The 26,215-nt window shown below is 41.6% G+C and overlaps 1 protein-coding gene across 1 annotated transcript in view; it reads left to right on the top strand.

Moving 5' to 3' along the window:
• The window catches only part of TAF1A (TATA-box binding protein associated factor, RNA polymerase I subunit A), a 650,793-nt gene that overhangs the window by 369,851 nt on the left and 254,727 nt on the right, over nucleotides 1-26,215 (top strand). Inside the window, exon 8 of the mRNA XM_044057862.1 lies at nucleotides 17,629-17,783. Coding sequence (XP_043913797.1) covers nucleotides 17,629-17,783 — 155 coding nt within the window. The remainder of the gene's footprint in view (nucleotides 1-17,628; nucleotides 17,784-26,215) is intronic.

Below are 26,215 nucleotides of genomic sequence, written 5' to 3'. Positions count from 1 at the left end.
TTGGGGAGCAGAATGATCCTCATTGCCCCATTCTGGCCTCGTGTGGTCTCATCTGGTGAATCCTCCCTGTATTCTGGATCCCATTCCGGATCTAATATCCCATCACTTAGGTCTACCGACCCCGAGTCTGGGCAACCTGAAGCTGACAGCTTGGCTGCTCCAGTTCCACTCTTAGTCAAGACTCCCGGCATCTCTTCACCAGTTAAAGCCATCTTGGTGGCAGCACATAAACCTTCCACTAGAAAAGTTTATCGCAGTAAATGGAAGCGTTTTTCCATCTGGGCGGAACACCATTACATAGATCCCTTCACGGCTTCATTGCCGTCCGTCTTGGATATCCTCACCGGACTTTTTCGACGGGGAACTAGCTGTTCTATGGTCAAGGTTCAATTGGCAGCCATTTCTCATTACCATGTGGGACACGAGACAGGTCCCTTGATGACTGCGAAATTATGTAAAACCTTCCTCAAGGGTACTTTCCTGCTCAGGCCTCCTGTCAAGGAAGCTGTACCCCCTTGGGATCTATCATTAGTCCTTCAAGCCTTGACTGCCCCTCCCTTTGAACCAGCTGCCTCGGCCGAACTTAAATACCTTTCCTGGAAAACGGCGTTCCTTGTCGCCATCACTTCAGCGAAAAGAGTTTCCGAACTTCAGGCTCTTTGTGCGAAACCTCCCTACTTGATTTTTCATCAGGATAGAGTGCACCTCAGGACCAATCCCTCCTTTCTTCCTAAGGTGGCCTCAGAAACCAATATCAATCAGTCCATTAACCTGCCAGTTTTCTTTCCTAAGTACCAGAATAAAGGAGAATACAAGCTGCATTCCTTAGACGTGCATAGACAACTGCGCTTCTACATTCATAGGACTGCTGGTCACAGACAATCTGATCAGTTGTTCATTTACTTTGCCAAATTCAATCTGGGTAAAGCTATATCTAAGGTCACCTTATCACGTTGGTTTTCACAGTGTATTCTTCTGGCCTATGAAACTTCGGGGAGGCCCACACCTCAGGGAGTACGGGCGCATTCTACTCGCTCCATATCTACTTCTGCTGCCTTTAGATCTAGAGTATCTTTGGATGATATTTGCTCTGCAGCCACTTGGGCCTCATCTCATACCTTTATCAACCATTATAAGCTGGATGTTATTTCCAGAGGGAGAGCATCCTTTGGCTCCGCAGCACTCCGGAACATCCTTCCATGATGGCCGCCCAAGATTCAGGTAGCTGGGGACTCTGTCCCAAAGGTTGCTGACAAATGAAGTCTCTCCTTCAGATTAAGAAGTTATGTACTCGCCATAACGTTCCATCTGAGTAGGTGACTTCATTTGTCTGCAACCATCTCCCCCTCCTTCCCCCTGGCCTTCAGAAGTCAATTCTTGAATGTCCTTTCTTGGTCCCTTTCGGGACACTTTTGGTCTGAGATTTGGTATAAGGGCAAACTTGATCTGAGGTCAGTCAGGGTTGGCAGGGGATTATGGGTAAGGGGAGGAGCTAGGAGCTCGGATCCATAAGCTGTAAAATAAGTTGCCGGCTCGGATCCAAGCCCCAAAGGTTGCAGACAAATGAAGTCACCTACTCAGAAGGAACGTTATGGTGAGTACATAACTTCTTATTATGTAAAAAGCTCTGTGGGGCACATTGCTTCTTATGTAGCTGTTTTGTTATGTTTAGTATCAATTTGTTCCATGTGCACTTCAAAACAGTCTAAGCCATATCTGGTTTTGTCTGGGTCACCAACAGGGTTGTCCAATTTGTTTACTCTATCTCTGCATGTAAACAAATAAAATGCCTATAAAATAAACATAATGGCAAATATGGTTTCTTTTAAAAAGATGTGATTATGCATATATTCTTCTTTGAAAAGCCTGATAAATTAGTATAAGGTGGAGCAAGTGTTGCACCCATTGAAGTACCGGTCATTTGCTGGTATATTGTCCCATCAAATGTAAGATATTTACTTGTTAAACAAAATTCATTTAACTCTATTACTTAAAAAGGAAATGTGTTTAGAAGTACCATTTTAAACCTTTATGCCCTTTGTATGATTGATTGAAGTATAAAACCTTAATGCATCTACAGTTAGTAAAAAGCTTTTCTTGACAAACTGAATTATTTTAAATAAATGTTTAGTATTGTTAATTAATGAAGGTAATTTCACATGAAACCTGAAGCTTTTCTAACAATAGCTAAAAACAAAGCTATTTACAACATGGACATGTTGATGTCTTAACTCTGAATCTAAAAATAGCAACCTAAATGAATCTTCATCTCCTGTGAGACATTCTATACTGCAAGTCCCACACATTGGTAATCTTCTTGCCGTATCCTTTTCTCATTCTCCTCTCCCTTTGTTGCTTCCTTAATTTCTTGTTACTGTTTCCGTATACCACAAGTTACCTATAAACACTTCTAAGCCTGTCCTATCCCTTCTACACTCCCCCACCTCGTTTCCCACTTCCATTATCACACTACTGCTTATTAGGTGAATAACATGTAAATGTGCTGAATTAATATTGCTAAGTTCTTAAAGAATTTTTCTGAATGTATTTGTACTTTTACCGTATAACATAAAATTATATAAAGTGTACTGTAATGTACGTCTTGTAATGGAGTTTTTCTCCCCATGTCTTTGCTGAAAAGGGACTTTGTTCAATTGGATTCTCTTGATCAGCAAATGGAAGTAAAATAAATGTCAGCGAAGTAAAACAAACAAGTCAAACAGCTGAAATATTCATAGATGTTCTTAGTATTTCACTGTTGCAGTTATTACATTTGGGTAATCCTGCTGGCAGGTTGCCCTCAGTTGGCCTGAATTCCAAAGTCTTGTGTCCTGCTTTGGCTGCTGTCGCACCTTCCCTGACGTCAGGTCTTCAGGGGTATAAAAGAAGCAACCGATGCCATTTTCTTCAGTCTTTCTTGCCGCTCGGTGCCCTCAATTCGCAAGTGTCGGTCGGCTGACTCCTGAGATTTTCGTGTTCGAATTTCAGATCCGAAGTCTTCAATAAAGCTAAGTACCCCGTTGGGGAAACTTTTTTCTGGCTCCAGACCGATGTCAGAAAAAGTAAATAATTGTATTTCTTGTGGAAAGCAAATACCTCATAAGGACTTTCATTCTTACTGTATTCCTTGCCTAGGCCCTGATCACGACGTTTCTGGTTGTCGGTTTTGTGCTAGATTTAACCGATGCACTATTAAGTGTCGGTATGATTTTCCTTTAAACTATTTTGGATGCTGGTTTAATTATCCAGAAATGTCGTCGGATAGCCATCCAACTACCGGAGTTCACAAAAAAACGCAAAGAAAAGGAGAGAGATAAACAACTGAGGCCCAAAACCGACGACGAAGCTTCTAAGCCAGTCGCTAGTTCGCCGGTTCTCAGTGAGGTGCTTTTGCAGCCGCTGACTCCCAGGCCGCTACTGACTCCCCACGTGGAGTCGGCCATGCCACTGGAAACTCAAGATATTGGAGCCTCGGATACTATTCCCTCAGATGGGTCCGGAGCCGCTTCTGAGGGTGTATTCAGACCTAAACATCTTTACATTAAACCAACTTCAGCTTCAAAGGCAAAGACTAAAGCACCTTCTAAAGCAAAGAAACAAACTCAAGAGCCATGTGGACAGGCCTCTATGCCCAAAAAACATGTGCTCAAAATGGCCGAAGACTTGATTACCTTGATCAGGGGTTTCCCCTCCTGATAAAAGGCCTAGGCAAGAGACTGACTATGAATCTTCAGATCAGGTTTCTATTTGTTCTGATCAGGAATATTCTCTTCCCCCCATGAGGATTCTGATGCTGAAGAATCTACCTTCAGCTTCTCCTCCAGAGGACTATTCTTTTGGGGAAACCTTGCATACCATGAGGGAGCATTTCCACTGGGAGAGCCAAGATTTCTCAGAATCTAAAAAGAGGCTCAGAGATTTCCTTTTACTTTCTCAACACAGACCTCTAGCCATTCCACCTGTGTTAGACATTGTAGATGATGTGTTTTCAGAGTCTAGTCTTACCCCTGACTCCTTGCCTCCAGCTCCTGTTAAGCCTGATAGATTTTACAGGGTTCCTGACTCTCATAAATTCCTTTTTAAAAACGCTGCTGCAGACCCAGAGACTATTTCACAGGGTCCCAAAGGAGTTAAGGCTTCCGCTGCAAAAAACCCTACCCCCTCTGACAGAGATTCTAGGCACTGGATAGATGGGGAAAAAATGTTTACACATCTGCTACCTTGGCTTATAAGGGCCTTAAACTATCAGTTTCATATGCTCAAATATCAGCAACATGTCATGGCATTGCTTAAACAGAAAATGTTGTTAAACTCTGAATGTGCAGAAAACAAGGAAATGCAGGAATTATTGCATGCAGCTGAACAAGTTGGAAAGCATACTTTGCAATGTGGTTTTGATTCTTTGGAGGCCTCCTGCAGGGCCGCAGTTACGGGTTCTGTAATTAGGAGGCATGCTTGGTTAAAGGAACAAAATCTGCCTGATCATGTGAAAGTTAAATTATTAGATGCACCTTTACAGCATGATACTTTGTTTGGTGTTAAGCCAGAAGAGGTGTTAAAGGAAATGGAGGACAAAGCTAAATCTATGCAAACTGTCAAAGAATTTTTTACAAGTACAGCCACCTAGGTTTAGTAGACACTGGCCTACAAAGAATTGGTCCTTTCCTGTGTCCGACAGACCTCAAAAGGGGAGATCCACATGCCCTAGAGGCAGATCCCAGGCGCATGGTTCATACAGGTCAAAGCAATGGGGCGCTTCTACCTCCAAAGTTGGAGAAAACAAATTGCAACCTTACAGGAAACAGTCCCAATGACTTCCCCCTGCCTGCACCAAACACTTATCTCCTGGCAGCACCCTTAGGGGGAAAATTAGCACTTTTTTTCTCAAAATTGGCACATTATAGCCCAGGACAAGTGGGTTCTAAACAGTGTCACAAGGCTACAAGTTCCATTTCCATACCCTGCCAAAGGCAAACGGATGGCCAGATCTGCTAAAAAATCAATGGGCAGAGGCACAAAAACAAGTCTCATCCCTCATGGACATGGGGGCCATTCAACAAGTACCAGAGCAAGAGCAGGGACAAGGATTTTACTCAAGACTGTTCTTGGTACCCAGAAAGGACAAGGCCTGGAGACCATTACTGGACCTATCTATTCTGAACACATTCCTGGATGTACCAAAATTCAAAATGTTAACTTTGCAGCAGCTTCTGCCCATGCTGGGCAAGAATGCTTGGCTTGTGACAAGAGGCATGCCTGCATGTCCCAATCAGACAGTCATGCAGAAGATACCTCAGATTCAAGGCTGGCTCAATGCATTACCAATTCTCTGCACTGCCCTTTGGCTTATCTACTGTGCCCAGGGTCTTTACAAAGTGCCTGGCACCAGTAATTGCATTCTGCAGACAAAGAGGAATACAAATATATCCTTACTTGGACGATTGTCTAATTCAAGCAGAGAACAAGGACATTCTTCTGCAGCATCTGGCGTTTGTGAAAAGACTTCTAACATGCCTAGGGTATACAGTCAACGTAAAGAAATCAAAACTAGTACCCTCTCAAGAGAGAATATTCCTGGGTGCAAGCTTAAATACAACTGGCCAAATGGCTTATCTCACGCCAGACAAAGGCAACTGACTACTTATTTCAAGATGTTGGCAACAAAGGCCCAGTTATCTGCAAGAAAAATTCTTTAGGCATTGGGCTTTATGGCATCCTGCATCCTACTAATTCCATATGCAAGACTGCATATGTGGAAACTTCAGTGGTACCTAAAAAGTGTTTGGACTCAACATTGCCACAGCCTGGAGACTATGATTACTCTCATTCCCTGCCTGCAGCAGGAGTTTCAATGGTGGGTGAAGGCTTGTCACCAGAACTAGGGACAGCCATTCACATTACCCCCAGTTAGGCAGACACTAACAACGGATGCATCAGATTATGCCTGGGGGGCCCACATGGCAGGAAGATGCATTCAGGGCACATGGTCCTCAAACCAAATGCATCTACATATCAATCAAAAAGAGATGCTAGCTGTTCAAAATGCCCTGACAGCCTTCAAGGACCTACTTCATCCTGGACAACTACTGATAAAGACAGACAACACCACGGTCTTGTGGTATATAAACAAGCAGGGGGGGGGGGCACACATTCTTACCCCCTTTGCAGACTAGCCATGAATTTGTGGTACACAGCATTGACTTGCCAAGCACATCTGCAGGCACAATTCCTGCCAGGAAAGGAAAATACTCTGGCAGACGAACTAAGCAGAAACCTCATGGAACTCACGAGTGGCAGCTGGATCCACAAGTCTTCAGCATGATAACAAGGAAATGGGGATGCCCGGACATAGATCAATTTGCTTCCCCTCACAACTACCAACTAAATAGATTCTGCACAAGGACTTATCACAGACAATCATGGAAAATGGACACCCTATCTTTCAGCTGGAAAAACCTATCAGTATATGCCTTTCCTCCACTGCCACTCCTCCCCAAGGTACTAAAGGTCAGACAGGAGAAGCCAAAGATGATACTGATTGCCCCAGACTGGCCCCGCCATTACTGGTATCCAATCTTAAGGAATTTGTCTCAATGCCCAGCTTGGACCTTACCTCAAATACCCCATCTATTGTCCCAGCAAAACAATCAGATCCTGCACAGCCAACTCAGGAATTTAAACCTGGCAGCATGGCGGATAATGTAATCATACAAAACACACCTCTCAATAAAGCTGTGATGGATGTCATTTTGGAAGCCAGAAGGCCTAGTACTAGAAAATCTTATGCTGGAAAATGGAAGAGATTCTGTGCTTGGAATCAGGCACAAGGAACTGATACAGCTGTACCAAATATTCCTCAGATTTTGCAATACTTAACTGAGATCCTGGACAAAGGCCTATCTTTTTCATCAATTAAAATTCATGCCTCTGCCATTTCAGCTCATTACAATACAGAGCCACCAATCTTTTCTCATCCTTTATTAAAGCAGTTCCTCAGAGGAGCCAAAAATTGAAGACATCCAAGGAGATCACCAGTACCTGCATGGGAACTCAACTATGTCTTGGAATAACTCACCCTGCCTCCTTTTGAGCCAGCTGCTACTGCTGATATAAAGTTTTTATCTTGGAAAACAGCTCTGCTCCTAGCAATAACTTCTGCAAGACGAGTTTCAGAGCTACAGGCACTCATGGCTGTGGAACCTTTTATCATGTTTTATCCAGACAGGGTTTCTCTGAGTACAAACCTGACATTTATGCCTAAAGTGGTGTCCAGTGTGGCTCTTAACCAAACTATACATCTGCCAACTTTTTATCCAAATCCACAGAACAAGGGGGAGAGAATTCTGCATTCCTTGGACGTACACAGACAACTTAGATTCTGCTTGGACAGAACCATATTTTTTAGGAAGACTGAGCAATTACTAGTGGCATATGCTGCAGGATCACAAGGAAAGGCTATCTCAAAGCAGACTATTTTTGGATAGGCCACTGCATTCATTTCTGCTATTTTCAACATGGCAAGCCAGTGCCTAAGGGCATTAGGCCACATTCAACCAGAGGTGCAGCCACTTCAGCAGCCTTTCTCAGGGGAGTACCAACCAAAGACATTTTAGAGGTTGCTACTTGGAGTTCATTGTACACCTTTACAAAGCACTATCATCTGCCACTCAACTCTAAATCCAGGGCAGGCTTTGCCACTGCAGTTCTGCAGGGCCTCATAGCCGCTCCTAATGCGGTTTAGCTCCAGCCTCCCAACCATAGTTTTGGGACTCTACCCAAATCTAATGACTGCAACAGTGAAACGTGAAGAACATAGTACAGTTGTGTACACTTACCATAAATGTAGATGTTTGAGTGTATTCACTGTTGCAGTCCAGGTTACCCACCCGCCATCCCCCTTTTTTTGCTGGAACTTATCTTTCCTTCTCTGATTTTTACAACCTATGTGGTGTATTTGCTTGTAGATGAAGGTAAAGTTTATATTGGTGCATGTATTTTTATATATATAAATTTTGGCTACCCTTTTAGGGGGCACCTGACATCTGGGGCAAGAAAAACTGAAGAAAATGGCATCTGCTGCTTCTTTTATACCCCTGATGACCTGACGTCAGGGAAGGGGCGACAGCAGCCGACGCAGGTCCCAAGACTTTGGAATTCAGGCCGACAGAAGGCAACTGCCAGCAGGATTATCCAAATGTAATGACTGCAACAGTGAATACACTCGAACATCTACATTTATGGTAAGTGTACACAACTGTACTTTTCTTTGTTTGTAAAAACTGCGTGTGGGCCAGAATGCCATCTAGAATGCAGATTCCAGGATTAGTGATTACACTGCCCATCCATTCATTTAACAGGCTTAAATTTTTGTTTGTTGTACGTGTGTGTGTGTGTGTGTGTGTGTGTGTGTGTGTGTGTGTGTGTGTGTGTACTGCAGACTAAAATGTATCTTGATAGTAAAGTAATCCTGAGTTTTCCAGTCTTAAATGTATAATCTCTTCCTATAATTGTTTGGGTTCATAGGATCATAGAAGGTTACTAGGCTATTGGCTCTGAGGCCCTTCTAAGCCTAGCCAAGAGTTTAGCCCATGTATAGACAAATCAGCACCCTTTGCCCTTGTCCAGCAGGGATGTGGGTGGAATCCGAGGGATGTATTTTCTATTTCCCATCCAGTTATCTAGGTTGCGCTTAAAAAGGGGTAAAGAGGTTCTCTGCTTGATGTGGAAAGGAGGTCTATTCCATAGATGGGGGGAGTTCCTGAAACACAACTCTGTCCCGCCAACAAGTCCTATTGATGTCACAGACCAGGTCAAGGCAGGTTACTCGAGTGGAGCATGACTTGCGGATATGCAGCAGTTCCATCAAGGCGGGTTCCAAGATCACCTTATTTGCCAGACAGAGGCCTCCTCTGAGGAGTCTGTATGAAACGGAGTAGAGAGATGGGGCTTTTAGCCTCTCTGTGTTTGGTAGATTTTTGAGGCCCTGGATTCTCCTGGTGAGGAACCTCTGTGGTGTCTCCAACTGCTGGATGTGCTTTGCGAGGTACATGCCTCTACATGAATGGGGCATTGTACTCCATAATGGGCCTTATAAGGTAAGAATACAGGGATATTATGACCTTGTCCCTGGATAAGATACCCTTATTTATGAGGCGGGCCATATCGAAAGCCTTCCGTACAATGGAAGCAACATGGTGGTCAAAAGTCAGGTTGCTATCAATCTGGGTGCCCAAATCCCTCACGACTGACTGCATGCTTAGGACGTTCTTATTAATGTGATAATTTGTGGGGGCATCACTCTCCCCAAAGTGGATGATGATTTGTGTTCTGCTTGAGGCCATGTTTCTGGCACCAGTGATTTGTTTGGGTGAGACCCTCTTGGAGGATGTCCACGTCACTAGGGGAATTGATGACCGCTCCCAGCTTGCAGTCATATGCAAACGTGGTCAGCCATAGCCCACTGGTTTTGGCCTGCACCTCAAAAAAGTATATCTCAAATACAGAGACCCCAAGCCCAAACCCTGTGGTATGCCAACCCCAAGCCCAAACCCTGTGGTATGCTGCTCGATACGGGTCTACTGCTCGAGGTGGCTTCCCCTATTTTGACTAGGTAGGTTCCATCAGTGATCCAGTTAGCTACCCACTGGTAACATACGGATTGATGCCTAGTTGAGAGAGTTTATCTATTATGCCCGAGTGGGGAATAGTGTCGAAGGCTTTGGCCAGGTCAAGGTAGGTGGTGTGCACTGTCTTCCCCTCATCCATGGCTTTGGTCTCTGCCTGAAAGAAGTCGACCAAATTTAACAGACATGACCTCCCCTTGACGAAGCCAAACTGTGTTGGATCAAGTGTTTGGAAAAGGTTGCCAGTGTCCTTGTTAATGAGGTCCATGATAATCCATTCCATGTCCTTGCAGATCAGACTAGTTAGGCTGATGGGTCTATAATTTCCCAGACTGATGGATGCTCCACCTTTGTGGAAGGGATGACAGTGGCTGTCCTCCACTTATCTGGGACAAAGCCGGTACTCAGGCTTTGGTCGAATAGGGTGCCTAATGGTGCTGAAAGTTCATAGGTTCTTAGGTGTGTACTAGGCTAATGGCCCTGGAGCCTATATACGCCTAGCCCAAGAAGATTCCCTGGCATCATGCCACCCAAAGTTATTTCCCAGTGCCCCTGTCAAGCAAGGCCACTGAAGTGATCCCCGGGGTGAACTTCCTATTGCCCATCCACTCCTGAATTCATGTAGGATGCAGCCTGGGATGTTATTGTCCCATAGAGGCTGTATTTTTGCCTTTGAGAGAGCAGTGATGACCTGATCCCTAGATATAAGGGGAAGGGGGCAGTTACTGGGAATGTCCTGATTTACTTATGGGAAGGACAGATGGGTGAAATATTCGCTGAATCTGTCAGCCAGCAAGTTTGCTATATCTACGGCATTTTTATATGTGGTGTCCTTGACCACCAGTTCTGAACAGATCTGGGTGCTACCTTTGAGATTCCGGACATTTGTGAAGAAGGCCTCATGATTGTCTCTAGTAGATGTGGTCAATTTGGACTAAGTTTGCTTTGGAGGATTTCACTAGTGCTTTTATTTGTTTGTTTAGGCTAAGGAGAGATTGCTTCTGTTTGGGCACCTGCTCAGTTTTGGTCCTGGACAGCAATTTTTTTCTTTTGTTAGAGTTTATTTATTGCAGATGTCCACCAGACAGGTTTACTCTTCTTTGCAACTGTTAAAGTATAGAAGTGTCCAAAATACCAAAAGCAACTTCCCTCTGAAATGCCTATAACTAAAAGAAAAAAGTCCATTGCCCTGAAATCTTGCATCATAAGAAAGATGTTTAATAGATGTAATTCTCAGTGAATATTAACACTGTTTACTTTCAAGAATGATCAAGTCACAGTTGTTATAAATGCAAAACAATGAGTTGTACTCTATCACTGGTTTTATGTATGTCACAAGTAGATTAGTCAAAAATGTAGAATCTCTTGACAAGACGTTGTTAAGAATTAGTCTGGTCACCTTTATTGCCCTAGTTTTAGTTGTTAATGTGCGAGTTCTACGTTTGTGTATGACATCTCAGATCCTTATAGTTTTCCCAAGATGTTAAAATCCATAACTCCTGAACAAAGACATACCCTGTAATTTAGGCTTGCCAAAACACAGAATACCAAATGTATCCAATCAGTGAGCAGTCAACAAAGTAAAATGCATTTTCCAAATACTCATTTAGTCATTATGAAAAGTTAAAAAAAAAAAAAAAAAGCATGAAATAATGGGCTCAGCACTGATCCTTCCTTGAGTTATGCCTGGGCTGAACAGCCACCCACTCTGATAGAAAATCATTAATCTTTACCCTTGTATATCTGTCTTTTAGGAAATTGGGTCTACCAGACAACATGGGTGTCTACTGATGGTTTCGACATTGCCAAACACTGTCATTATTGATTCAAACTATGAAATGCCTTTGAAAGATCTAAATAGGCCATTGCAACCCCATCACTAGAATCCATCCAGAAACTATAGCTAAACTGACAAGGTTGTAAATGTATGTCATGCTAGTAAACATGATTATCATTTTTCATAGATTACTAGGCTAACAACTGCTAAGCCTTTACAAGCCTAGTTGCACAGTCAAAACCATTTGGGTTCCAAATATCATAGGTGTCTGTATGGGGGTGTATGTTAGTAGGGAGGTAACTAAGGATTTGTAGGGGGAGGTGTTTGGATAATCACTTTTCTTATTGATGACCTCTGTCCATAAGGACATGGGGCAAGACCAGGGGTAAATTTATGATTTCCCATTCAGTTATCAAGGTTTTGTTTGAATAGCGTCATAGAAGAACTGATTTACATGGATGGGGAGCCTATTCTGTTGTGTGGGGATCCTGTGGGACTCCTCTCTCTCTCTCTCTCTCTCTCCAGAATGTTCATTTTATGTCATAAGCGATGTTCACATCCATGGTTCTGGTGTTTCTGGTGCTTTTTCTTTTGTAAATATGCAAAAGATCCATCAGGGCAGGGTCTGAGGAAATCCTGCAAGCCAGGCAAAGAACCCCTCTCAGCAACCTGTAGGAGTCTGAGTACAGAGACAGAGCCTTTAGGCAATCAGTATAGAGCAGGCTATTCTTGCCCTGAATTCTCCTGGTGAGAAACTATTGTGGACATTCCAATTGTTGTAATGTGTGGTTAGATGCATACCAAAGGGGGCACTGTATTCAATGATAGGTCTTATTAGGGCTGACTAGAGTGGCACTGTAATTTACCTGTACCTCAGTGCATTAACCTTGCGTATAAGCTGGGAGACATAGAATGATTTATTTATTTTTTTTTTATTATCATAGCTATGTTTTGGTCAAAGGTCCCATGTTGCTGTCTACATATGTTCCCAGATTCTGTACTAGGTCAACTTTTAGAGGTGTTTTATTGATGAGTAATTAACTTAGGCTGACAGTTTCACAAAGGGCATTATAATGCATAGCTTTGCCAGCACTTATTTTAATGTGGTAAGTCTACTTGCAAGAAGTTACTGTCTTGGGGAAAATCTATAATAGCTCCCAATTTACAGTCTTCTTTGAACTTGGTAAGCCAGAGGCTTGGAGAGAGAGCTCTGACTTCTGAGAAGTAGATGCCGAACAGGAGCAGGCCCAGCATGGAGCCCTGGTGTGTACTCCTGTGGTGACTGGTCTCTTGGTGAGGTGGTCTTACCGATTCTGACTTCTTGGAACCTGTCTGTGAGCCAGCTGGCAATCAGGCAAGTTATGTAAGGATTTACTCCTAGCTCAGAAGGCTTGTCAACACTGCCTGAGTGGGGTATTGTATCAGATGCCTTAGTCAGCTCTTGATACGCAGTATGCAGTGTTTTACCCTCAACCATTGCCTTGGTGACCCTTGCAAAGAAGTCTAATAGATTAAGTAGGCATGGCCTTCCCTTAAAGCCAAATTGGGTTGGGTCCAGGGTCTGTAGGTTGCTAGTGTCCTTGATTATCATTTCCATAATAATTCTTCCATGGCTTTGCAGATGAGTCTGTAGCTCTCTGGGTCAGTTGACGGTCCTCCCTTGTAGAGGGGAATGACTATTGTGTTCCTTCCTTTACTTGGAATGTAGCTTGTTTCAAGGCTGTAGTTGAAGAGTGCTTCAAGTAGTCCTGATTGGTCATGTTTTAGACTGTTCAGAAGGCAACCGGGTATGATGTTAGGACCCATGGAGGATGTGTTCTTGGCTTTATTGAGTGCTGCCAGCATCTGGTCCTTGCTGATAGCTGGGGAGAAGTATGTTGGAGGGAATTTAAGCTGGTGTAGCCAGGGGGGAATGGGGGTGAAATTTGAGCTGAATTTCTCAGCCAGCAGATTTGCTATGTCATCCTTGTCAGTGTTGGTGGTACCATTCACCACCATTTCAGCATACTGCTGTGCGTTACCTCTAACGTTCCAGACATAGAATAATGTCTTCTCATTGTCCTTAGCCTTGTTGGACTTGGACCTTTTAGTGTCCTGTTCAGTTGTATAAGGGAGTGTTTTTTAAGTAAGGAAATTGCACTTCCTGATTTTTTGGCCATGTGTTTTCTTCTTTTGTTATATACCCTGTTTAGGAGAGGATTCCACCAGTGGGGTTTGATTTTAGTATTCATTTTGGGTTTATTTCTGGTAGATATGGCAGCCTTTATTCACCCATTCACATGTTTGTATAGGTACTCTGAGTAATTCTGCATGGATAGCTGTGGTCTTGGGGTTGGGAGGAGCCTTGAATTTTAACAAACCGTTACTTAATATGATGTAGTTTGCTTTGGAGTAGTTCCTAACTGTTAATGGTTTAGCTACATTTTCTGGGTTGATTTTTACTTCAAATGAGACAGCTTTGTGATCTGACCTCACTAGTGAGGATGTGACTTGGGGGGGTGTATGCTCTCCCATGTTGGCAAGTACCAGGTACAGTATGTGTGATCCTCTGGTTGGAGCATGCAGTATCTGTTTCAGGGTGTTTGTTAATCAAGTCCAGGAAACATTGTGCCTGTGAGTTTGAGGCAGTGTACATTTCCCAGTCTATAGAGGAGCAGTTAAACTCGCCCATGAATAGGGTGTTTGGACAGATAAGCACCAGTAGTAGGCTTTGGCAAGAGTTGTGAGACTCTAGTGGCATAGATGATGACCTGTAGCTGTGTAGTATGTAGACATGATATGGTGAGGGACCCAGTCTCTGGTGACTTGCAACATGGATGAGCTCCATTGGAGATGTGTTTGTTGCTAACATAGATCAAGACACCTCCACTTATGGCCCCAGTCTGTGCTGCTGTTAGTCTAAATGTGTGGAAGGCACTGTAGCCTTGTACTTCTGGAGTATTTTCTATGGCTTTAAACCAAGTCTTGGTCATGGCTCAGATGTCTACATTCTCAACAGTGAGGAGGGCTTGAAGGGTGTGGAGTTTTTTTGTTTATGTTCCAAGCATTGAGCAGTAACACCTTGAAGTTGCTTGTAGGGAGTGGATAAAGTTTTAGGCAGTATCCAGAAGCCTATGTGGGACAGGTGCAGCCCATCTTTGACAAAGCAAAATGGTCTTTTGACCATGTCCCTCCATGCTGACAGATATTTAATTCTCCTGGAGTAATACCAGAAACTAAGCCAGTTCATACTGTGGCATCATTCGTGGTGAAGGTAGAATGGTGCTTAATGCAAGGCTCATACCTATCTGTGACATACATTCCAAGAGATCCATTTTGTCTCTCTTCATATAGTCCACTGAGGTGTGTCTCAGGTCATTTACACCCACATGGACTATGACAGAATAATGTTGATACCTGGGGTGTGGTAACTTGAGTGTGTGTGCGCTATTGCAGATCCTGGCCTCCAGATAGGCAACTAACCATGTGTCCAGTTGAAAACTGATGATTTCAGTCAGTTAAGTCATTTAAGCAATATAAAATAATGAGCAAATATCCTGTAATAACTAATAAAATTGAAATCAAGTAACATTCAATAAAATTATTACAACATCAACTAAAATGCAGCTGTGAAAGAAAAAAAAAGGTAATTTTCTAGCCTGTAATATGAATTAGGGTCTTAATGACAGACTGAAGATATGCTGCCTCTTTAAAGATTGCTGATAGCTGGATAGATATTTTTCAGTACTTGAAATATAGTTACTTTTAGGACTTGTATTAAAGCCATGTGATAACTAATACCTGCTGCTCTGTTCTTTTTTTTTTTATCAAAAAATGGTGTGTTTGTCAGCAGTCCCATTCATTGTCAGCATGCAAATGCAAATTCATCAGATATTTTGAAGTTTCAGGCTTAAAGATGGTAACCCTGCAAAAGCAGCATTAATGAGTATGTTCAGAATAAAAGGTGATTTAATCTGAAAAGGGTTATTTGCAAGTGGAGTTCATTATAGTCAGTCATATGTTGAGGCATTATTATGTAAATATATTTTAAGAAATAGGTTCATAGGTGTGTACTAGGCTAATGGCCCTGGGGCCTTTACAAGCTTAGCCATAGATTACCCTGGCATCACACCCACCTGACCTTGGTTCCCAGTGCCCATGTTGAGTAGAGCCACTGGAGTTATCCCCAGAATTAATTTTCTATTTCCCATCCACTCATCAAGATTCTCTTGAAGAGGGTAAGCGAGGTGCTGTGCTTGACATGTATGGGAAGTGTATTCTGTAGCATTGGCAGTCTCTGGGTTATGAACCTGTCCTTCCAGTACGTTCTGTTGATTGTGGTAATGTGGTTGAGGTCTCTGGATCATGTGGTGCGGAGGGACTGGGATTTCTTTAGATGTAGCATTTCTAACAGAGCTGGGATAGACATGGCTTTGTACGTCAAGCAGAGATTGCCTCTAAGTAGGTGATGTGAGACAGAGAATAGTTGGAGTTTTTTGAGTCTTGTCCATATAGGACAAGTAGTTGTAAGGCCTAAGATCCTCTTTGTGAGGTACTTTTGCAGCCTCTCCAGTTGTTGCAGGTGTCTAGTTGAGGTACATGCTAAATGGGGCATTATACTCTGATTGGCCTAATAAAGGAAGAGTAGAGGGAGACGATGACCTCTTTCTTCCTGGATGCAAAACCCTTAGTAATGAGATGTGCCACACAGAAGGACTTTCTGACCACAGTGGCAGGGTGGTGTTCATAAGAGAGGTTGCTGTCAACCTGTGTTCCCAGATCTCTTATAATGCCTTCTGCGAGAGGTTGCTGTCAACCTGTGTTCCCAGATCTCTTATAATGCCTTCTGCGTTTAGTGGGCTACCATCAATGTGGCAATTCATGGGAACCGTGTTTTTCCCAAAGGGGATAATGTCACATTTTTTGGCGTTGAGTTTAAGGCCATAGTTCTGACACCAGTCGTTAGTCTCAGTGAGACCATTCTGTAGGATGTCAGCATCACTTGAGGAGTTAATAATAGCTCCCAACTTGCAATCGCCTGCGAATTGTGTCAGCCAGAGTCCCTTCGTGCTGGCCAGGACTTCAGAGAAGTAGATACCAAACAGGAGAGGACCCAGGACCGAACCCTGTGGGACTCAACTCGTGACTAGTCGGCAGTCTGACTTGGAGTCAGCTACTTTCACACTGTGGGTTCTATCTTTGAGCCAGTTTGTAACCCACCCAGTGATATAGGGGTTGATGCCTAGCTTAGTGAGTTTTCCTATAAGTTCCTGAGTGGGGAATGGTATCAAAGACCTTGGCCAGATCAAAGAAGTTGACCAAGTTGAGCAGGCATGATCTAGTCTTCACAAAACCAACTTGTGTGCGATCCAGAGTTTGGAGATTCCCTCTATATCCTTGTTTATTAGGTCCATGATGATGCATTCTATAGCTTTGCATGTCAGACCCGTCAAGCTAATGGTGTGATAGTTCCCAGGGTCTGTAGTCGCTCCTCCTTTGTGGAGAGGGATGACTGTAGCAGTTCGCCATTCGGTAGGGACCAAGCCTGAGGTGCGGCTGTGATTGAATAGGGCACACGAGTGAGGTGCCAGTTCACTCTGTAGTTCATGTAGAACACAGCCAGGGATATTGTCAGGTCCCATAGAAGCTGTATTCTTGGCCTTGGACAGTGCTATTTTAACCTGTGCAGCAGTAATACTGGGTGCCTGGCAATCTACTGGTATTGTGATTGGTCCTTGGGGGGGGGGGTAAAGTTGGCACTGAATCTGTTGGCCAGTATATTGGCAATATCTGTTGGCTTGGTATAGGAGGTACCATTGTGCAGTAGCTCAGAGCAAATCTGGGTATTGCCGTGGAAATTGCTTTGTTAATTTTGTTGAAGATTATCAAACAGTCTGAACAAACTACAAACTTAATTAAATTTTGCTGGTTGTTTTAACAACAGTGGTCAGTATTCTGTCTGCTTGGAGTCTGTTGTGTTTCTGGCTTGAGCACATCCCAAGGTGACATACAGAGTTGACCATTGTTGGAAAAATGTGTAGAAAAACGGGGAAGGGAGGGGCTATATTAGGTTGCATATAAGAACATGTCCTGTATGTTACTTTATTTCTAAAGCAGTTTGAAGATTTTGTACTCGTATTACCTTTCTTGTTGCATAGACAGATATGTTTAGAACCTCTGCTGATGCATGTTGATAACTTAGTGTACTTTTCTTGGTTTCTGATTTTCATGAAATTGGTCTTATTGTAGCAAACACACAGAATGGATCCAAAAACAATGGGAACTCAGAATTAATTGGTGGCCTGACTTTCACTTTAGTGCATCTCAAGCAAAGAAGAATTTTATTGAACAAAGAAGCTTGGCATATAGAAAAGCATTAGTAGCTGGGGTTCTTCAAGGGAAAGGTAATGACATCTTTCTGCACTAAAACTGCTTAACTCACTAGTTGAACTGTAATATGCTGTGAATGGAATATAGTGGGAAGCAACTTGAATTATGTTGTACTTTATGTTGAATTGTGATTGTCAAATTTGATCAGTTTAATTTCTAGGCTAATTCAATGTTGCTGTATAAGTTGAAGGTATAATTTATATATTCAGTCACTGGAGGTAGATCAAGGTAACAACACTACTATTAGACACGCAGTTATCATAATTTCAATTCATAACCACAGACAAGCAGCAGTAGATGTGGGGAACCATGTTCAGCCACAGTGGAGCATCTCACTCCCCTTGTTTGCTCATCATACAACATATGCAGATGTTGCTACTGCTTTTAACCCTTTTCTTTGTTGCTAGATGATGCATTAAAATGTGAAAGTAAACTCTGCAGTCTGCCTTCTCTAGCCATCTGTTATCCCTTCTGCTTTTTTGCTGAAGTTATGTTAATAAACTGTAGAAGAGTAAGCATGTATGGAAAGTACAGGCATTGGTCTTGGTTTCATGGAGTAAATCGTGGCAGGCTGATGCTGAAAGATTTCTTTACCTACCTCAGTAGCATAAGCTCATAAGATGTGGCCTGGTAAGTAGTCTTCATATTAAAATATTAACTAAAATATGGAACCATTTCTTTAAAATCACTTAGGGTACTAGCAGAGGGTAGACTTGAATGTTATGTGCTTATTGTAGTGATAGATTTGGGTTGGCAGTTACAGCCTCATTACTTGTAGGACTAAGACCAGCAAGACATAGCTTGGCCGTGAAAACCTTTGATGGATACCATCTCCCTTCTTCTTTACCCATAATACTGTATTGCAGAGGACCCTTTTCCAGATGTCTAAAGTCCACATGAGGTAGAAACCTTAAAATGAGAACTCCAAGCTGAAGAGAAAATGGACTAATGTAGTAACCTTTAATGGCTGGACAAGACAGCCCTTTCCAGGCTCTGGGATTGAGGGAGAGGATGGCAGTGAAGATGGAACTGCCAGAGTAGATTTATTGTTTTAGTAAGTATGTAGCGTCCATATCTGTATTGGAGTTCCATTCTCATTTAGGACCGAATCCCATGATAACCTTTTGGGTAGATCTTCTTGATAGAATGCCCCATGTGATGGTGGTACCAGAAGGAAGATCTGGATATAGAGAACACAGCTTTCCTATAGTGTCCTTAAAAAGTACAGTTTTGTGTAGCAACTGCACAATATGCAAGTTTGCTTTTCTTGAAGAAAGCCTGACAAGCAACTGTGGTCCTAACTGAATGGGCCCTTAGATTCAGCAGTTGTAGGATTTCATGTTTGTAACAATTTAATGCAACTTGAGAGCTATTTTGAAATAATTTGATATAAATTCATTTTTCAACATAATACAGACTGGGTATCTTTTTTGATTGATTTTTGTTCTGCTAACATAAAATCTGAGTTGTTTGCAGACATCTGTGCAGTGCAACATATAATATCCTCTATTACAATAATTTGGAAAGAATGCTGGTAGAGTGATGTACATTTGTCCATTTTCCAGCCTTGTGCATAAAGGAAGGATTTGGTCTTAGACACACACTCTTTGTGGGATAGCAGGTGAGGAGGGCAGGCACACAAAGATTGAAGCTCAGAAATCCTCCTGATGGGAGTACTAGCTACAAGAAAAGAATCTTCCAAGAAGCAATTTTGAGATCATCATCATCATCAGTAAATTCAAACAGAAAATGAATGAAGTTTTCTAATGCAAAGTCCCAAGGATGAAAAGCTGACTGTGACCAAAGAGGAAAAGTGCCCTTTAGAAATGTTTTGAACAGGCTAGAGATAAGGAGTTGAAACTTGGATGAAAATTTGAGATGGTTATTAAATGGGCATTGACTGGTGAACAGCTCGGTCCAGAATGAAAATTTGTGGCTGATAAAGTAGCATGGAGGGAATCAGAGCAATCGTAGATTGTTATCCACCAGGGTGTTTGCGGAAATGACAAAGGAGTCCGCTCACTTTTGTAAATTTTTCAAATATTGGGTTTGCGTGCAAAAGTTAAGATCCGGACCCCTCCTTTTCATTAGGAATGTTCCCTTGGTATCAGCAGAACTCAAAGGCAGTGAAGGTTCAGATGAGATTTGTCAGAGAGTTTTAAAAACCACCTCCTGGTTGGTCTCAGACATAGGGACCTGCCTAGAAAGTGAGGTTGTTGCATGAGAAACCAGACCTGTCGGGTCAAAAGTGAGGTGTTGGAATAACTTATCCTTGTTAACATTAGCTTTAACTAAGAGCTAAGGAATAAGGAGATAAAAGTGAAACAGTGAAAAGGAGACATAGGGACTGTTTTTGGTTGAATATCCGTGGAGCATCCTTTTGTTATCTCTAAAGACTGGAACATAGACAGAAGCTAGCGACTTGGGTGTCTACCAGGAGGCGGTTGTACAGATAGGGAAAAAGTGTGGTGCGCCACGGCTTTAGATGCAGTGCCACAGGTGTGATGTATTTGGTGAATACCTTGGGAACTGATGTACGACCAAAGGGAAGACCAGAATTTATTTATTTTGTATTTGTTGGCAGGGTCTGTGTGCTTGTCTGACTCTTTCTGCTATGACCCAGGCTTCATAGAACAGAGCAAATGTGCAGTTGTATGAACAGAAAAGACTGAGTAGTATAACACAGATGAACAAATAGTGAAGGTAATTGTAGACACAATTAGGTATCAGTGTTGTGCAAATACTACATACACAGTTAGGCATAGATATTAAGTAAACAGTCATTAGGTGAAAGTGTTACAATTTATAACATAAATGTATCATTTCACTGTTGTCACTTTAACAAGATGGTTATCCATTGTCCCTAAAGCACTTGCAGTTAGTTTCATTCCTAAGATGATTTCTTAGTGTTTTTTGAAATCTTTTATAGTACATATTTCCTTAATTTCATCAGGTAGGCTGATCCAGGAGGCAAGACTTGGTTGTGAAAATGCTTTTTCTCCTATTAATCTTTAGAAGGGTGGTCTGACAAGTGTAATATTGGTCTCATGACCAGGGGCGGCCCGTGCTATTGGACTGCCGGACTGCAGCCCCCCTCAGCTGTAAAAATAAAGAAAATTAAAGAAAATAAAAGATTTTAAAAAATTTAAATTTCGCGGACTTTCGCGCAGACTGTTTCAGCAGCAGTCCGGATTGGGAAACATGTATGAGCAGAGATCCCAGAAGTCTATGCAGTTGTAACTGCATAGACTGTCGCTGGAAACGGATCCGGATCGGACTGCAACGTCGGCAGGCTGGAGTCTCTGGGGAAGAACATCTCGCGTAGTGGTTTTAATGGCACGAAGTGATCTACATCGCTCCAGGTAGGAGAGGTGTGTGTGTGTGTGTGTGTGTGTGTGTGTGTGTGTGTGTGTGTGTGTGTGTGTGTGTGTGTGTGTGTGTGTGTGTTTGGTTGCAGTGTGTTTGTTGTCAGCAAATGGGGGACTACACCTTCTTGAAAAAGGGGGAGGCTTTTGCCATTTATTGCTCTACAAGCAAATCTGATGGTTCTTATCACTACAACATGTACTCATTATAGAGATTTATTAACAGTGGCTTAAACATGAACTTCTCACCTTGACAAAGACATTTGGAGTTAATAGCCACTGTATGTTCAGTTGCAGTGGTGGTGTTCACATTGTGATATGGCTCTCTTGTCGTAGTTTCTATGTGAGAAAAGCTTTGGTGAATCTATTGATAGTATTTTATGAGAATTTATAAACAAGAAGAAAAAATAAAAAAAATGTCCTCTTCATAGGCACGTATACTACGAACACTTTAAGTTCCTTTTTTGTTACTGACTATGTCAAGCTGGACTGCAGGAGGAGAATCTGAAAATTTGTTAGACTCTTGTGAAGTACAATGGCAGTTCAGACTTTGAGATGACGGACTTGTGCTTTCAAAGATCATGTTAATAAGGTATTCCCCTTGAAGCTGACCACTTAAATAATAACATGTTTCTACATTTCTAACCAGCATTCATTGTAAAAAAAATACACACACACTCACACTGACACACACACACACACACACACTCACACACATGCACACTCACACACGCGCATATATATTTATATAAACTGTATGTATTTGCCACTGATGTGTAAAGTATTTCTTGTTAGGGTATGTTTGTGTTAAAATGATAAACTGGAATCTCACTGAACTTTTTCAAATTATTTTAATTAATGGTTTGATCATTACTGCAATAATTTGACTGGTGTAGTTTGTTGTTGTACAATATGAAAGGTTTTGTATTTAACTGCTTGGGCTATAGATTTTGTTTTTGTCAGGGAGTTTTTTGCAGGTGTAAGTTTAAGCTTTTTCTAATTTAACAGTCTTTCTCATACTGGGATGTGTTTTTTTTCTTTTTTGTTGCTACTTGTGTGACTAACTTGCATATAATGTATGTTCTCTGAGGCGGACAATGACTGTTACCAAGGATGGTGTAGCTGCAGATCAAACAGGGCACTTCATCAGAGAAACAATAGGAAACAGTAAACCCATATGCATTATTGTAACATGAGTATTCTTTGAAAAAAGCTCTGTCTTGAACTTAAGAAAAACTGCTGACTATGCATACCACTGTCAATGTGTTTCTCTCATTGCATTGCATTTTTACAACTGGCACTTCACTGCTCTCCATTTGCCATCATCTTCCCATGAGAGAGATTGTATTAAAACTGCTCTCATCACACAATCTGCGGCTTATGCTGCTGTGATACCATAACATTGGGCATACAGAGCTGTCACCAAAGTAAAGTTAAATAATCACTTGACAAGGTTGTCACTTTAAAATTTGATACCCCAATGCTTACATTATACCAGGGGCGGCTGGTGCTATTGGACTGCCGCCCCCCAGCTGAAAAATAAAGAAAATTAAAGAAAATAAAAGATAAAAAAAAAATTTAAATTTAATGGCACAAAGTGATCAACATCGCTCCAGGTAAGTGTGTGTGTGTGTGTGTGTGTGTGTGTGTGTGTGTGTGTGTGTGTGTGTGTGTGTGTGTGTGTGTGTGTAAGTAAATGCCCCAGTTGCTATATACTAGTGGCTAGAACAAACTCATGGTAGTGTGGTAGGGAATACCTCAGGCTTGAACCCTGTACCTTGTATGCAGGTGTTAAGGACCTGAATTCCCTACCCACCACCATTTGTAAAAAAAAAGCTGCAGATTTTTGCCTCATATTTGATCTGATTTGTTCCTCATAATATCTGTGGTTTCTAAATGTTGCAGTGCTTGATATTTGATGGTGCAGTGGTAGCATTGTTGCCTCACAGCTGCAGGTTCTCAGATTTGATTCTTGGCTGGGGGTGCTTTCTGTGTGGGGTCTGCATCTTCTCCCTGTGTTTGTGTGGGTTTGCTTTTGTGTCCTCCCATGTTACAAAAACATGTCTGCATTATTTCTTCCTGGGCCTCTGCTGAAAATTGTTTTTTTGTTCCAAGTCAGACTGCCTAGATTAACAAATGTTAAATAAAATTGACAGGCATTTGAATTTCAGACTTCAGGTTTCTGAATGTTTAATTCCTTGCATATTTGATGGTGCATTGTTGCCTCACAGCTATAGGTTTTCTGGTTTGATTCTTGGCTGGGGTGCCTTCTGTGTGGAGTCTGCATCTCATCCCTGTGTTTGTGTGGATTTGCTCTGGTGTCCTGCCATTTTACAAAGACGTGTCTGCAGTATTTCTCCCTGGGCCTCTGCTGAAAATTGTTTTTGTTCCATCAGAAGTAAAATTGACAGACATTTGAATTTCAGACTTCATATTCTTCAGAAAATACATAGTAACACAACCTTTTATTCTAGCAATTTTCTAAGTTTATAAGATGAATATTTGAAATTTGTCCTTATTTTTGGGACTGTATTACCCCATTATTGGCTTTGTCCAGGTTTTTTGTGTTAAGGTTGACAGCTATGGCAAGAACTGAATTCACTGAATATGTTTGAGGGCTGTATTCCCTCATTACTGGGTTTGTCCAGGTGTTTTGTGCTAAGAGGTTGACAGCTATGGTGAGAACTGAATTCATTAAATGATAGCCATTTAAGTTTGTCTTCCGCTCTTTCACAAAGCAGCTGATTTGGCATAGTGGTATGTTTCTCAGACTGTTTTGCACAGGGACCTTGGCAGTAGAATGTATGGTGGTAACACAGCATTTTTCTTTCACAAAGCAGCTGATTTGACATAGTGGTATGTTGCTCTGACTCTCTTGCACAGGGGCCTTGGCTGTAAAATGTATGGTGGTAACACAGCATTTTATTCTAGCAACTTTGTGTCCCTGGTTTTTGGGCTTTTGACCCCCCCCCAATAAATGTGGCTTTTTCCAGATTTCTTGTGCTGTGAAGTTGAGATGCAGTTGAGTATTGAATAGATTTTACAAGGAGCTGAGAGCTGCAGGGGAAGAGAAGTTTAGTGCTGCTTATGCTAAGTCAGCTTGCATTGTTAATAGCACAACAGGTTGTGTACTTGCTTTTGATGCAGAAGGTTGTTGGTTTTACTCCCACAAGGGGTGAATGCTGCCGTACTGCAAAAGTTAAGATACTAACTATGAGCCTGTTATCAGTTTGCCATCCATTTCCTATTGCAATATTACTAGCTTATCATTTTTAATGTAATATAGGCAATTTATTCCTCAGGGGCATCAGACACTTTATTTTTCGATGAAACCATGAAATATAAAGGTGTTTGCTAGCAGAAACCTCTTCATTAGTTACGGATTTATTTAATGTGGAATTATTTAGATTACTTTTTTACTTCTTCAGAGATTGTGCATATTTACTGATAATGGTGGACTGTGGAATTGTGCATATTTACTGATAATGGACTGTAGAAATGTGAATATTTACTGATAATGGTGGACTGTAGAAGTTTGAGTAGACTTTTATGATGGAAATGTTCTGAACTGGGCAGTTTTGTCATTATGGGTGCATGCATTTTGTTTCATTGTTTACTGGAAAGATGTTCTGAATTGAGCAGTTTTGACATTATTGGTGCATGTATTTTGTTTCATAGTTTACTGGAAAAATGTTCAAAACAATAGGAAGGTGTATCAAAGAGCACATGTATGTTAATATGCAAGGGGCCTATGATTTGAAAACAGCCCAGAATTAATCTTTATCTGCCACTGGTAAAATGTATTTTCTTTGAATGTGGACTTCAATGCTGTTTCAATGAATGTGAGTTTCAAGGGCAGAGAAGTTTTAATGCTAAGTTTGTTTAGCAGATGTCTTAGTGTTTGTGCTGTAAAATGCAAAATAAAACTTTCAAATGAAGTCCAAATCATAATAGAAGTAAATCAGTATGCACATTAGTGTTTATGGTAAATGGAGTGAAATAGCCAAGTAATGGATCATTGGAATGGCTGCAGGGGGAGGCTCCATTCGACCATGATTTTGTGAGGGGGAAGGGTGGCAAACTTAAAGACAGCCCCAGCTGAACTATACCTCCCAACTGTCCAGATTTTCAAAGAATGAATAGATTTTTGCTTCTTATTTTTGGTTTGTTCCTCATAAAATGTGTGGTTTTCTGGCAAATCATTTAGGAATTAAGTCACTAAATAATGACATACGGAGTTTCAGACTTCATAACCTTCAGAAAAATGCATGCTAAAGTAAGACCTGTTGTTCTATCAACTGTCTCAGTTTATACAAGAGCAATTTTAGTACTGTTTATATGTTCCCCCAATATATTTGGCCTTGTCCAGATTTATTGCATTAACAGGTTGAGAGGTACATGCAAATAAATTGCTTTATAGAATTAGGCATAGCCAAACCTCTCAAATGTCCCTGATTTTGGCTCAAAATGTTGCTCTTCCCCTAATAATCCCTCCGCAAAATAGCAATTTTGGAAGAAAACATGGAGGGTTTACAATTAAGAAATAACTGTAATAATCAGAGTTACAGATTACTTTTATTTCAGAAATGCATGTAGATTCTTTTATTTTGTCAGCTGCTCAAGTTAGCAGTACTAATATTAAAGTGTCCCTTCTTTGACAGGTTCCTAGCTGTATTGTGTGGCTATTTTATATTTTTACATCACATTTTTGGTCCATTTTTCATAAAATTGTGTTTTTTTGGCAAATTAGTGACAAATCATTAAACACTGAAGTTAGAAAATAATGACAGACATTTGAGTTTCAGATTTCATACCATTCAGAAAATTCATACTAATGCAAGACCTATTCTATCATCTTTCTAAGTTTATAAGAGCAATATTTAAAAATTGTCCTTATTTTTGGGCCTTTGTCCCACTTTGTAAGGCTTTGTCCAGATTTCTTGCTCTGAGGTTGAGAGGTATGACAAATGTGTCAGGGCCATCACAGTCAGCCAGAGACATTTCAAATTGTGACATACTTGTTGCACCCCACTCCCCCATGTAGTGACTCTGGATGTGTCGAAGCAAGGCAAGGAGTAGTT

The sequence above is a fragment of the Protopterus annectens genome, chromosome 1.part2 (genome assembly GCF_019279795.1).
Source record: "Protopterus annectens isolate FY-2018-M chromosome 1.part2, PAN1.0, whole genome shotgun sequence".
NCBI lineage: Eukaryota > Metazoa > Chordata > Ceratodontiformes > Protopteridae > Protopterus > Protopterus annectens.
This window is presented reverse-complemented; position numbering and strand designations above follow the sequence as displayed.